Genomic DNA, 13,160 nt, shown 5'->3' with positions numbered 1-13,160 from the left:
TCAATGCGGTTTATTAAATGCAAACCATCTCGTTATTCGTTCTCTGGTTGTTTTTGTTGTTTTGTTCTTGGGGCCGTTGATGTTGTTCTTTTGGGTGATGATCGCTGATTGGTGCTGGTGGCGTCCCATTCATTAAGTGATCTTGGCTACACGCAGAAAATTTTAATCATGTCACAAGATATCCAATTAGGTTTAATTGATTTGTTTTTTTATGTTTTTATCAATGTTTTTAGCAATAAGAAACTAAATGTTTAAAAACTCCAAAAAAAGCTTGTAAAAAACCTACAGATATGTTCATTCAAATTTAACATTTAAATCTTAACTATATTTTTTTGTAAACTATTTGAGCTTCATGGAAGAGTTACTTCCTGTTGTTCTCTGTGTGTCAAATGAAGCCAAACTCAGAAATTCTGACTCAGAATTGGCCAATTTTCTAACTCTCACGCTCTTCAATTGATCTTAGCTTCCTAGAGGACCCCACTCTCCACCACGAAACTCCCCACAATCCGTTTCTCAAGCTTCCTCTATACCGCGCTAGTGGCCTCTCTCTGTTAAAGTGTGTGCGTGTGTGGCCTGGCGGTTGTGCAAAACGCTTTCTCTTTCCCTCTCTCAAACATCGGACTATGGGGCCCATGGGGCTCGCACTATGGGTTTTGAATAGCTTATAACCTTCTCGATTTGTGACCATAAATATCCGATCCAACCCTATGTATTGTACTTTGGGATTTTAATTAGTTAGTTTTTATTATTTAAAAAAAAATAACTAAAAAATTATAATAGAAATGATATGAAAAAAACCGACTTTTAAAAAAAGTGGTTTTGTCCAGACAATATGTTCATTGGCCCCATGGTGCAGCGTTTTTCTCTCAGCGGAATAGTATTTTTTCGTTGAAATACATCGGCTGGGGATCAGTTCATCGTAACCAGCGCCATCGAACGGAAGTAATCCACTAGTGACTAGTGATCGAAGAACAAACCTGAAAAGTGCCTGAAACCAACAAAAAGCGCATCGCAGCGAAGTAACGAATATCAAGTATACGCCACGTACAAAGAGCCGAAAATGTCGCTGAGGAAGAGCCTGCTGCTGGGCTGCCTGCTGGTGGCCACCGCAACAACTATGCTGAACTTGGCCGCCGCGGACATTGACACAAACATTGTGGATGACCCCGATGTGTACAGTAAGTGTGCCAATTCTTCGGACTGTGATCAAACGGACTTGTTGCTAATTACCCTTTGAAACCGCAGTGCTGCAGGGTGTGCGCGTGTATCCCAACGATCGACAGTGTGTGCTGGTGGGCGGACTGTGTGTGGCGTCGAGCGATTGTGTGGAGCCGACCACCAACAAGGGTCTGTGTCCCTCAAGCTCCGCCCACGGCGTGGAGTGCTGCTACGAACGTGAGTATTTTGATTGAAAGATGTCCTGCCTAAAGTCCGCATACAAATAACCCAATACCATACTGCCATCAGCTCGAAAAAATCCCTCTTTGTAATTGGTATCTTTTGTAATTGAATTAACTTTAATAACCTGAATCCCACATCCATTTTTGTCTGTCCCACCACCACGTCCACGAAACCGCCAAATGTCATCCTCCCGTTGCCGTTGCAGTGCCGGTTAGACCAGCGCCCTGCGCGCAGCACTTTGGAGAGTGCATGGACCGATGCCACCATAGGCTCCTACGACCTGGTAACGATTGCGAAAATGGCCAAGTCTGCTGTGTCCTGATTTAGTAATACACACATTCTCACATCCACAACCCAATACACGAAACATCCAAGCAACCAGATAGAGGATCCCATAAATGTCAGTATCATAATATTTTGAAGTTTGTAGTTTTTTTTAAAGAGCAAGTCTTTATTTAATTTCAAATTATTTATAGGATGATTAGTCATCAAAAATTCGCTTGAAAAGTTTATTTAAAAAATTCAAAGATTAAACTGGTATTGATACATTGTTTCTGTTCTCTATCTAAACATCCTCACTTATATACATACACCGTACATTAACATGTATTTATTTAACTATATACTGTATATTAATTATATTGTACGAATACCTTTGTGCGACATGTTAAGAGTCCCCCTCCCCCCATCCACAATAATCCCCCGAGTGAAATATTTGTCTGCTTCCAATAAATGCATTGTAAATATTTTCCAAAACTAATTCGAGTTTCGAGTCAAATCGGAGGATGATGTAAGTATTGGTTCGGGTCAGCTGACAGCTGGGAAGCGAGTCTAAGTCGTCTTATCGGCCGGAGTTATGCCGTCACGTGCCCCCAAGTACAGTTGTGTGACCACAAGAAGGGGAGTATGACTTCCCAGTCTGGGGAGACGGCGGGAAAAAACAAAGCGTGAGATCATAAGATGGAGGCTAAAAGCAAAGCTTATCGCCAACCAGATTCAATGTCAAGTTCAGATGCCACAAAAACAAAAAACATTTAATTCGTCTTTGGACACAACAGAATATGTCTATATTTTTGGTTGAATATTTGATTAAAACATACATTGGGTTCCAAAAACAGTTCTAACAGCGAAAATAAACGACCTTGCGCGAGGCGCAAAGATATATCTGTTGGATCCGACACGATCTCCCGCCTCGTCCATGTGCCGGGCATGGGGTTTGTTTTTCTGTACTCTACGCTATGCTGATACACATTTAATGTTTATATCTTTCGGTTATGCATGATTTCATTGCTAATGTTTGAGCGCCTATTCCATTCAGTTATTTATAGTTATAGGCTCTTGGCTGTGGTCGGCGGGGTCACTTCAGTTTAGTTCGTTTTGGCCAGTGCTCTTGAGTTGAATGAATCCGTATGCAAGGCGGCATTGAGGCGCCAACATGTGTCTATAAGTATTCAATGGACTGCTTGAGTATGGTAGATTCCTCCAGCAGATGGGACCAGTTCTGGAGTAATGTGGTCCACTCTGGTTAGCTTGGGGAATCTAAGAACTCTGAAGAGCAGGTGCTTTTCTGTGCATTACAAGTGGCAATCAACGAGAACGGGAAGTATCTTAAAGATACAATTTGTGACCTTCTGGTGAGTGAATTGCATCACTCTCGCTGCACACTCTCGCTTTAGAGAATTCAGTGTCAGTGCCACATGGCAATTACCAGGCCCAATTCATTTAACCCGCCAATGCCAGTGACAGTGAAAACTACAAGGTCTCCGGCTGTCTGGACACTGCTCGGTCTATATAAAATTAAGTCTTGGGAACTATGTAACATCTTGACGTGTGCAGTTCCCGCTTTAGTGTACTATATTAATAGGCAATTGAATAGAAAGCACACTTTACTGCGTCTTAGATTGCATAAGCTATGCAGTAATCCCTGGAAATCATTCGCGATTGAACCCGAACTCGAACCCGAACCCAAGCCCAAAGAAACTAGACAACAAAAGTATAAAAAATTGGTGGCAAGCCGAGATTGGACGAAGTTCGAAATTGCCATAATATTTTCTGTGTTTTGTTAAGTATTTTAATTTTTTTAGGTACTTACCGCACATACATAAAAGCAGTTCGTGCTTATCGGGGAAGCTCATCATCATCGGGTCTGTCACATTATAAATTATTTATATATATGGGGTTTTTCAGTGTGTTTTTTTTTGCGCGTTTTGTTTACGTTTTCGATTTCGTTATTGCGAGAGACTGAAACACACATGTACTTACAATATATGTAGACACTGATACGCCCTCTAAAAGCTAATCCGAATTTTTGCGTTTATTTGCCTGGCATTCGCACCACAGAGAAACTAATAAAACTTTTTGTGGCGCAGAAGGCTCTTCGGGATATGCTCGTATTTCATATTTCATGTCATAGTTCGCACTCATTTTTCACTTGACATAAAGCTGCCTTTGCGTCTCATGGCCCGGGGACGGTGCAACGCAATTTGCATCTCCACTCCGCCTTCATCCCCCGTCACTTTTTTTTTATATTTTGCACTTTTTTTAATTCTTGTTTTTTTCGCATGTGGCTGGAGAGTGTGGAGGGTATAAAAGAAAATGATTTTGTGGCATAAATTAACGCCAAGAGGCACACGGAACACTATTAAAAAATACGGATCCGCCAGAGCACACATGCCATCGTCGTCCTGACGACTGAAGCTGGGACTGTGGTGGAGCCTGGGCCTCGTCCTGGCCAAGAGGATGTGGCAAGTCAATGGCTTATGGTAAGGCCAGGATATTCACTTCATGGCCGCGTGCACGTCATGTTGTCGGGAGTGGCAGGAGACGGTGCAGCTTCTCATGCAATTAATCCTTTTTTCCCACCCCTTTTCCATTCTCTCATTTTTCCAGCAAAATGGCTTTTTAAGTCAATTTCTTTGCGTCGAGACTCTTTATTGGCCCGCCCCATAAATTGTAGGGCAACTTCAAGTCGAGTGCCTCTGAATAATGTCAAATTATGCCATTCATCATTAAATATGTATGTCTGAAATAATACCATATATTTTTGATGGCTTCAAGCACTAATTGGCACTGTGATTTTAGCTGGATTTTTAGTCATAAATTATTTTGCTTAGCTTTTTTTCCCCCAGTTTTTTGTGAGGATCAACAGGTCGGGCAGTGTTTTGTTTGCTGCCAAATATTTGGGTTAGTTAAGCCCGATTTAATGGCCCGCACAGTGTCAACAAGCAATCTCGTTCCCCTGTACCCCTTCGAAAACATTTCGTTCTAAAAATATAGACCAGACTTGTGTTAAGGATTAAGCATATTTTGGAAATATTCTTATTTGCTTCTCGTGTGGCTCTCGACCATCTTATGAATTTGAATTTGGATGCAAATTGATGTGCAAATGGCAGGAAATAAAATTACACAAAATCCTTTGACACAAACAGAGTCCGGGAGGGGTGAACACCATCTGGCACACTTACCTGAACCACCACCCCTTTTATTTCGAGTAATATCATTAGAAGCGAGTAAGTGAAAGTGAAAATGAAAATGTTTTTCCTCAACCCGATGAGGCAAAGGTTTTCCGGAAGATGTCGTTCCTCCTTTTTGATGTCGGAGGCTGTCAGGTGGGAGACCTCTTATTCCATGTAAGACGCCAAAGAGTTGCCACAAAATTAGACGCAAATTTTTGGTTGTATTGTAGCCACACCAACGTACTGACCCGCAAGGCGTATATACCCCGGTTTTTTTTGTTTTGTACTCCTAACGGGATTAACCGCAATTTCTTTAATTAAAATTTCCATCACTCCCGGTGTGGCAGGATGGCTGGGATGGGGCATGGTTGGATGTTTCTAAGCGGGGCAAAAAGAAAAAGGATTGTAAATTACGCTGTCAGTCACTCAGTCTGTCAACAACAATTAAAACGGGAAGCAACAGCAACAAATTAAAAATTCATCTTCCGCATATCCCATGATTTCTGCCATGTCTTTTTATATCCTTTTCCCTGACAACAGACTACCATTCTAGCAGGCAATCCTTTTCCGGGGATTCTTGATGAGGTCCCTTTTTTTCTAATTTGATTGGCGCTTCTTGGTGCAGTGCTTCCTGTTTTTCTTTACTTACCACCTTGCTCCTTGATCAGCCCCGGGTCTAGAGGGGGTTAATTATTTTTTATTTTCGGATATTTGTTCAAGGCCTGCAATCATCCCTGGCCAACTTATATCTTTCTAATTGAAACCTAATTTTCCCATTTTTTTCGGCAGCCCTTTGCCCTCAGGTGGTTGAAGTATTCTTTTCTCCGAAATTACATTCCTTCTATAGTAGATATCCACATTAATATTAAGAAATACTTCACCATATCACACATCCTTGGGAAACCACACTCAAACACTCTTCCTTTTGGACTCTTCCGAGTCTTGGAGTCGTGCAACTTTCTGACTTTTGTTGTGTGCAAATAATTTGCAGCTCGTTCGCTGGCGTCATTAACAATGTAGAGGGGAAGTGGCAGAAAGTTTTATCTAATTAATGAAACTTCAACGCAACGTCAGAAGGCAGGACAGGAGTCAGGACTCAGGACGCAAGGCGCAGGGGATCTCTTTGCTTTTCGGGGAGCAGCCATCGCGCCAAATTCCCTCCTTGATGTCATATTGTTGACAGTGACGATACTGCTCGGGCGCGTACAACGTGGCGTATGATTGCTTTTGTGTAAACATCCAGCGCGGGGGCTATCCCCCCGTCTATAGTCATACATAGAGATGTATATCTATGTCGCTTTTTCGGTTTTCCATTTTTCATTTTTCGCTTTTCATTTTTTTGCTTTCTTCCGTCAAAAAGTTTTTTAATTAGCAACAAAAAGTAAAGGGTTAAATATCGCGTCGAAAAGTTTCGGCAAGCTAACAATTAAGTTTCGGCAGTGCCGCTGACACGCCCCCATACCGCCCACGACCCTCGAAAACCAGGAGGGGACCACGAGGAGGCGCGAGTGCAGATAATGAGTATTAAGCAACACTTACTCGCAATTAAGTTTCGCCTCTCCTGCGTCCTTCTTTGTTGACTTTTTTCCGGGCTGTAATTACGCGTAATCGCAAAATTAATTCCTGCACATGACTGCACTGCTCGTCAGGACGAGCCGTCACTATCCATGATTTCAGGACACAGCTGCCATAACCCGGAGCCAAGTCGCGGACAATGGCTGGCGTGTTCGGGAGGGAAATAGAACAACTGGCTGGCTTTCGCAATCAAGTGGAAGATAAAACTCTATAATATTCATGAGATTTGGTTTATGAAGTGCTAACAATGCGTAAAGATATGACCAAAATGGCCACAATAAGGAGCGCAATGTCAGGTGAAATACCCGAGTTTTTCCTCCTAACTGTGTTGACCACAAAAGTTCTTGGCTTTCCTTCTAATCTGTGCTCTTCAAAGAAGGGGTCTGTTAGTTATTTCTTTAAATAGTTCTGAATAAATTACTGAAATTTGTCCTTAAAGATTACTTCTTCATGGATTCAATTATAGGATATATACTAACCTATATTCTATAAAATAGAGCTTCTTAATCGTAATCCTCTATTAACTATTTTTCGAGGGCCATAGAATATACAAACTTCGTTATTGTCCAAGTGAAATTTCGACATTATGGACTTTCTTCTTACCTAGTCCTGTCCCGGGGCCCCGCCCCACGCTCTTTTTTTCTCAACTTTTTCTTTGGCTTGGCAATTTTTCACTTTCGCAAGATGGCAGCGCATTTTAATGAGCCACCGGACCAGCGGTCAGCCAAGGAAATTCCTCCGCAGGACCAAAGGACGAAGTCTGCCATCCGGCTGGCTGGATAATTTGTGTTGCATTTGCATTTTCATTGGTGCGATATGTTAATGACTTGCTTACTTTTGCCGCATCTTATTATTGTTTGAAAGTTGAAGCCGCGGCTCCGTCGCCAGGAGTCAGGATTTCTTAAGGATGTGTCGGGCGATAACGATTGGAATAGACAAATTGACCAAAAAGTTGCACTTGCCATAATTAGCGGTGTAATTTATCATTGTCTCGGGCTTTAAGAACTCTATCGAAATTTGCACTTTGTTAAAGGCAATCAAACAATTTCTTGGTAATTGGGCATTTATCGGTTTGACTTGCAATCTAATCTAAATAATTGTAGAAAAATTTGCATTTACATAACTGGGGATAATTTTTGAAATAACAATAGCAAAATTCGAAACAAAAACAGCCAACATTCCGGCAAATTCATTTCATCTATGTTATGGTATGTATGTTTTTCCTTTTGGAATTTATTTACATTGCATTTTTGTGGGATTTGCATTTGTGTTTTGGGGTTTTGTGTGTGAGTATGAGTGTTTTTGTGTTTGATTAAATAAAGTTTTCGATTTTGCTCAAATGACGGCACGGGCAAATGTTAAATGAAGAGAAAAATTTAATTTAAAAGCCAAAAATTGACAAAAGTCATTTGAACATTTTAACATTTTGCGAGTGCGAGTGCGAAACAAACTCAATTTAACGTAATGTCTGTTTCTCTGCGTCTGTGTGTGTGGGCAGGATATGCAGCACCGATGTATGCAGGATGTGTGGGAAAAACATTAAAATAATTGTTTTAAAATCCTTTTGTCAGAAAGCAAAGTAAATTATAAACACACATGCGAAGCGGAGACAGACAGATGGATAGAGACTGCCGCAGTGCCAGGATAACATTTGCACATCACAAGTCATTGGATCAGGACTCCATTGAGCCATTAAAAAGGATGACATTTGTGTCTTTGTGTGTGTGTGTGTCCGTGTCTCTGTGTGTGTCTCCTATCAGAGGACAACTGAAAAAACATGGCAAAAAATTAATTTCATAGAAAACTTTATGCAAATTTTTAATTTTTAAGGAAAAACAAAAAACGAAAGCGGAGCTGAAGATTTTATACCCTTACGTTTAAAATTGACGTAAATTTATCGTAAATATCACATATCCTTCTTAGGATTTTATTGTAAAACCAATTTATTAGAATACAACATTTAAAAAAAAGACCTATTTTTACCAAATACCTTTTCTGATTGTTCATGGCAGCTGAACATATAGTCCCCCCATATGGCCCACAGTGATGGCCATATCTTTCCCAATTATCATCCGACTCTCAAGCGCAATACCTTTAACGATTTGTGGATCGATTTTCCACCATTCTGCATCAAAATCCTGAGACAAAATATTTTTTAGATTTTTTGTCCATTTTCGCTATGGGGTCCCTTGAAAATGGGGTTTTCCCCTATTATGGTCCACAGTGATGGCTTTATCTTCCCCAATTCACATCCGATTCTCAAGCGTAGTACCTTAAACGATTTCTGGATCGATTCTATACCATTCTGCATCAAAATCCTGAGACAACATATTTTTTAGATTTTTTGTCCATTTTTCGCTATGGAGTCCCTTGAAAATGAGGTCTTCCCCTATAGGGTCCACAGTGATGGCCATATCTTTCCCAATTCTCATCCGATTCTCAAGCGGAGTACCTTAAACGATTTCTGGATCGATTCTCCACCATTCTGCATCAAAATCCTGAGACAAAATATTTTTTAGATTTTTTGTCCATTTTCGCTATGGGGTCCCTTGAAAATGGGGTTTTCCCCTATTATGGTCCACAGTGATGGCTTTATCTTCCCCAATTCACATCCGATTCTCAAGGGGAGTACCTTAAACGATTTGTGGATCGATTTCCCACCATTCTGCATCAAAATCCTGAGACGAAATATTTTTGAGATTTTTTGTTCATTTTTCGCTATGTTGTCCCTTGAAAATGGGGTTTTTCCCTATAGGGTCCACAGTGATGGCCATATCTTTCCCGATTCTCATCCGATTCTCAAGCGGAGTACCTTAAACGATTTCTGGATCGATTTCCCACCATTCTGCATCAAAATCCTGAGACGAAATATTTTTGAGATTTTTTGTTCATTTTCGCTATGGGGTCCCTTGAAAATGGGGTTTTCCCCTATAGGGTCCATAGTGATGGCCATATCTTTCCCAATTCTCATCCGATTCTCAAGCGGAGTACCTTAAACGATTTCTGGATCGATTCTCCACCATTCTGCATCAAAATCCTGAGTCGAAATATTTTTTAGATTTTTTGTCCATTTTTTGCTAGGGGTCCCTTGAAAATGGGGTTTTCCCCTATAGGGTCCACAGTGATGGCCATATCTTTCCCAATTCTCATCCGATTCTCAAGCGGAGTACCTTAAACGATTTCTGGATCGATTCTCCACCATTCTGCATCAAAATCCTGAGACGAAATATTTTTGAGATTTTTTGTCCATTTTTTGCTAGGGGTCCCTTGAAAATGGGGTTTTCCCCTATTAGGGTCCACAGCGATGGCCATATCTTTCCCAATTATCATCCGATTCTCAAGCGGAATACCTTTAACGATTTGTGGATCGATTTTCTACCATTCTGCATCAAAATCCTGAGACGAAATATTTTTTAGATTTTTTGTCCATTTTTCGCTATGGGGTCCCTTGAAAATGGGGGTTTCCCCTATTATGGTCCACAGTGATGGCTTTATCTTCCCCAATTCACATCCGATTCTCAACGGGAGTACCTTAAACGATTTGTGGATCGATTTCCCACCATTCTGCATCAAAATCCTGAGACGAAATATTTTTGAGATTTTTTGTCCATTTTTTGCTAGGGGTCCCTTGAAAATGGGGTTTTTCTCTATAGGGTCCACAGTGATGGCCATATCTTTCCCGATTCTCATCCGATTCTCAAGCGGAGTACCTTAAACGATTTCTGGATCGATTCTCCACCATTCTGCATCAAAATCCTGAGACGAAATATTTTTTAGATTTTTTGTTCATTTTTCGCTATGGGGTCCCTTGAAAATGGGGTTTTCCCCTATAGAGTCCACAGTGATGGCCATATCTTTCCCAATTCTCATCCGATTCTCAAGCGGAGTACCTTAAACGATTTGTGGATCGATTTCCCACCATTCTGCATCAAAATCCTGAGACGAAATATTTTTTAGATTTTTTGTCCATTTTTCGCTATGGGGTCCCTTGAAAATGGGGGTTTCCCCTATTATGGTCCACAGTGATGGCTTTATCTTCCCCAATTCACATCCGATTCTCAACGGGAGTACCTTAAACGATTTGTGGATCGATTTCCCACCATTCTGCATCAAAATCCTGAGACGAAATATTTTTGAGATTTTTTGTCCATTTTTTGCTAGGGGTCCCTTGAAAATGGGGTTTTCCCCTATTAGGGTCCACAGCGATGGCCATATCTTTCCCAATTATCATCCGATTCTCAAGCGGAATACCTTTAACGATTTGTGGATCGATTTTCCACCATTCTGCATCAAAATCCTGAGACGAAATATTTTTTAGATTCTTTGTCCATTCGCAGACGGAGATGCTTATATCAACTGGAGGTTATCCTGATCAAGAATTTATAGCTTTTAGAATATATTAGCTTTATAGGGTCGGAGATATCTCCTTCACTGCGTTTGACCAAAATTATGTACTCGTTGCAAGGGTATTAAAATCTATCACTGCTGAAAAATATACAACCAGTTCTGAGAACAACGGCTGGTCCACTGACAGGCTCCAGTGAGGGGGAGGATGGGTTATATTGGGCTATTTTGATTGCTACCAAATTGCAATATTGCTTTGCAAAATTTGCATACAGAACGGGCCACGTGCAACATGCATTTTCCATAAACGGAAACCAGCAAAACGTTTCAATTTCAATTTTATTCATCGAAAATATTCAAACATTTCTTTCATTCTTTGCATTTTTTTTTTGTCGTGGGGAGCAAGCAGCTTGAATTCTTTTATTTTCTGGGAATATTTACACTTGCGGAACGGGGGAGAGTTGGATTGGCAGTGGCAGCTGGGAGTGGGAAGAAAAGCCAAAGCCGTAGCATTCCGTAAGATGAAGTTGGCAAACGGCCGAAATTGGAGCTCATTTCATTGGACTGGGACTCACCTTTGCCAGCTGCTCAATACAATTGTACAATATTTATTTAATGTAAATGAGAAACGGAGCACACCAGGCACATGAGGCCGGGTCGGGCCAGGACGGGCTGGGACGGGCATGTCCTTTGCTGCAGCAGGACCTCAGCTAGCAGTCCCCCGATGCGATATTGGCTCAGACCACCCTGCCCCGTGCTACTCGGCTCTCTGTATGTGGCAATGCATTGAAGCAAATTAAAATTGGAAATTAAATGTTTACGAAGAACAAAAATTTCAACGGAAAAGTAATTGCTTTTCCACAACTTTCCCCACAGAAACTGGGAGACGATGACGTATGTAAATGGGTTCCTGGTAATAGGTTACAAGACCAAAACCAAGACAATGCCAATGCACTCCTTTGGGCCAAAGGACTGGTAAGTAAATAAACTAAATTTGTGGCTGGGCACCCTCCAGAAGACAGGTGTAACCAAGAATCTCGATTACCGACTGGCAGTCTGTCAATATCTGGACTACATTTTCATCACAAATTGCAATAGAACACCCAAAAGACATCAAGTCACTTGGTTATTGGCTTAACGCAGGGCATCATTATCCTGGCATCAGGTACTGGTTCGTCCAGCCATCATCAGGATGTGATTCGAGACAAGGGACGCTGGAGAGTTGGCCTTCTTTGTTCAATGCAACAACTGTTAGTTTTGTTTGCACTGCCGCCGCAGGATTCATTGTAATGTGCAGATCGGGTGTCTTGTGCGGTTTAGGTTTAGAGGTTCCTCTTCCTGTTCCTTCCTCTTCCCATTCCCATTTGGCCGCCTGTTTTCTTTTTGCTCCTTTTAATTTCCGCTCCGTTATGCTGCCAATGTCCTGCTTCAGCTCCTGCTCCTGCCCTAACCTATTTGCCTGTTGATGTTACGTTGTTAGCCAGGTGAAGCTGCCCCCAATCCAGCCCAGACACACAGCTCACGTTCACATTTCCTTTGCAGCAATAACAAGGATACGTAAGAGGCGAGTACGAGAGGATGCTGGTAAGAGAGAGAGGCGGGCAAGTCAAGGAAGAAGGATTTGAAGCAAAAACGCCAATGGCCAATTGAGGCCAACGTCGTCTCTGCCGGAATCCGGGTGAATTCATGGAATGCCGTTGCCGTACCGTTGCCAAACCTGATGAAACCAAACATGGTCGACGCGGTCCGGCAGCCAAATTGAAAGACACGCTCCGGGCTCCGGGCGCGGCAGCGGATTCCTAGCGACTTCCGGTTCTGGTCATGATCGGAATGGCAAAAAAACGAAATTTCATCGACGGTTTAATCATCGCAGCTCAAATCTCACCCCGCCTATGTATTATCATTAAAATGTACAATAAAATGTTTATAGTTTGCTTGTTACTGCCGCTTGTTTTTTCCAGGCAGCCAAAACTAATTAATATTAAAATAGCAGGCTCATAAAGTGATTTTGTTTTTATTGAACGACAACCGCCAAACACACACAGACTGGCACACACAGACGTGACGCATACACCCACACATATGCTGAAGCCTAAAATTATGCAATGGATTTTTTTTGTTTAATAACACAAACCAAGCCCGCGGCCAACTATTAATTAACATGTTAATTACAATTTTTCAATGGCATATATGCGAAAATGCAATTTGTAAAATGTCGCCAATTTTAATTTTATGCACTGCACCACTCCACAAATAGGGACAAACATATATGTATATGAATATAGAGGTGGGAGGAAGGTGGGTTGCCTGGTGACTCCTAATCGAAAAACTCGCTCAGGTGTATTATGCATGGGCGTGAGCATCGGCGGAGTGGGTGGATGGAAA

The 13,160-nt window shown here is 41.5% G+C and overlaps 1 protein-coding gene across 2 annotated transcripts; it reads left to right on the top strand.

The window, feature by feature from the left end:
• Positions 1 to 907: 907 nt before the first annotated feature.
• LOC108118764 (U-scoloptoxin(19)-Sm1a) lies at positions 908 to 2,161 on the top strand. 2 transcript variants are annotated; one of them, XM_017231560.3, is made up of 3 exons: positions 908 to 1,178; positions 1,246 to 1,395; positions 1,468 to 2,161. In XM_017231560.3, exons 1-3 carry the CDS (start codon positions 1,061 to 1,063, stop codon positions 1,488 to 1,490), a joined length of 291 nt encoding a protein of 96 aa, XP_017087049.2. In that variant the 5' UTR covers positions 908 to 1,060; the 3' UTR covers positions 1,491 to 2,161. The 2 variants fall into 2 exon arrangements, with proteins under 2 accessions (XP_017087049.2, XP_017087048.2); XM_017231559.3 differs by having other exon boundaries at positions 909 to 1,178; positions 1,607 to 2,161.
• Positions 2,162 to 13,160: the final 10,999 nt, after the last annotated feature.

The sequence above is a fragment of the Drosophila bipectinata genome, chromosome 2R (assembly GCF_030179905.1).
Source record: "Drosophila bipectinata strain 14024-0381.07 chromosome 2R, DbipHiC1v2, whole genome shotgun sequence".
NCBI classification, from domain to species: domain Eukaryota; kingdom Metazoa; phylum Arthropoda; class Insecta; order Diptera; family Drosophilidae; genus Drosophila; species Drosophila bipectinata.
The sequence above is the reverse complement of the archived record's forward strand: the minus strand, read 5'-3'. Positions and strand labels throughout refer to the sequence as shown.

What these genes read in the sequence shown, in the direction of transcription:
- LOC108118764 (XM_017231559.3), top strand. Translation starts at nt 1,061, where the DNA reads ATGTCGCTGAGGAAGAGCCTGCTGCTGGGCTGCCTGCTGGTGGCCACC. An exon ending in GGATGACCCCGATGTGTACA is followed by an intron (nt 1,179 to 1,245) that starts GTAAGTGTGCCA and finishes TTGAAACCGCAG; the next exon opens with TGCTGCAGGGTGTGCGCGTG. An exon ending in CGTGGAGTGCTGCTACGAAC is followed by an intron (nt 1,396 to 1,606) that starts GTGAGTATTTTG and finishes TTGCCGTTGCAG; the next exon opens with TGCCGGTTAGACCAGCGCCC.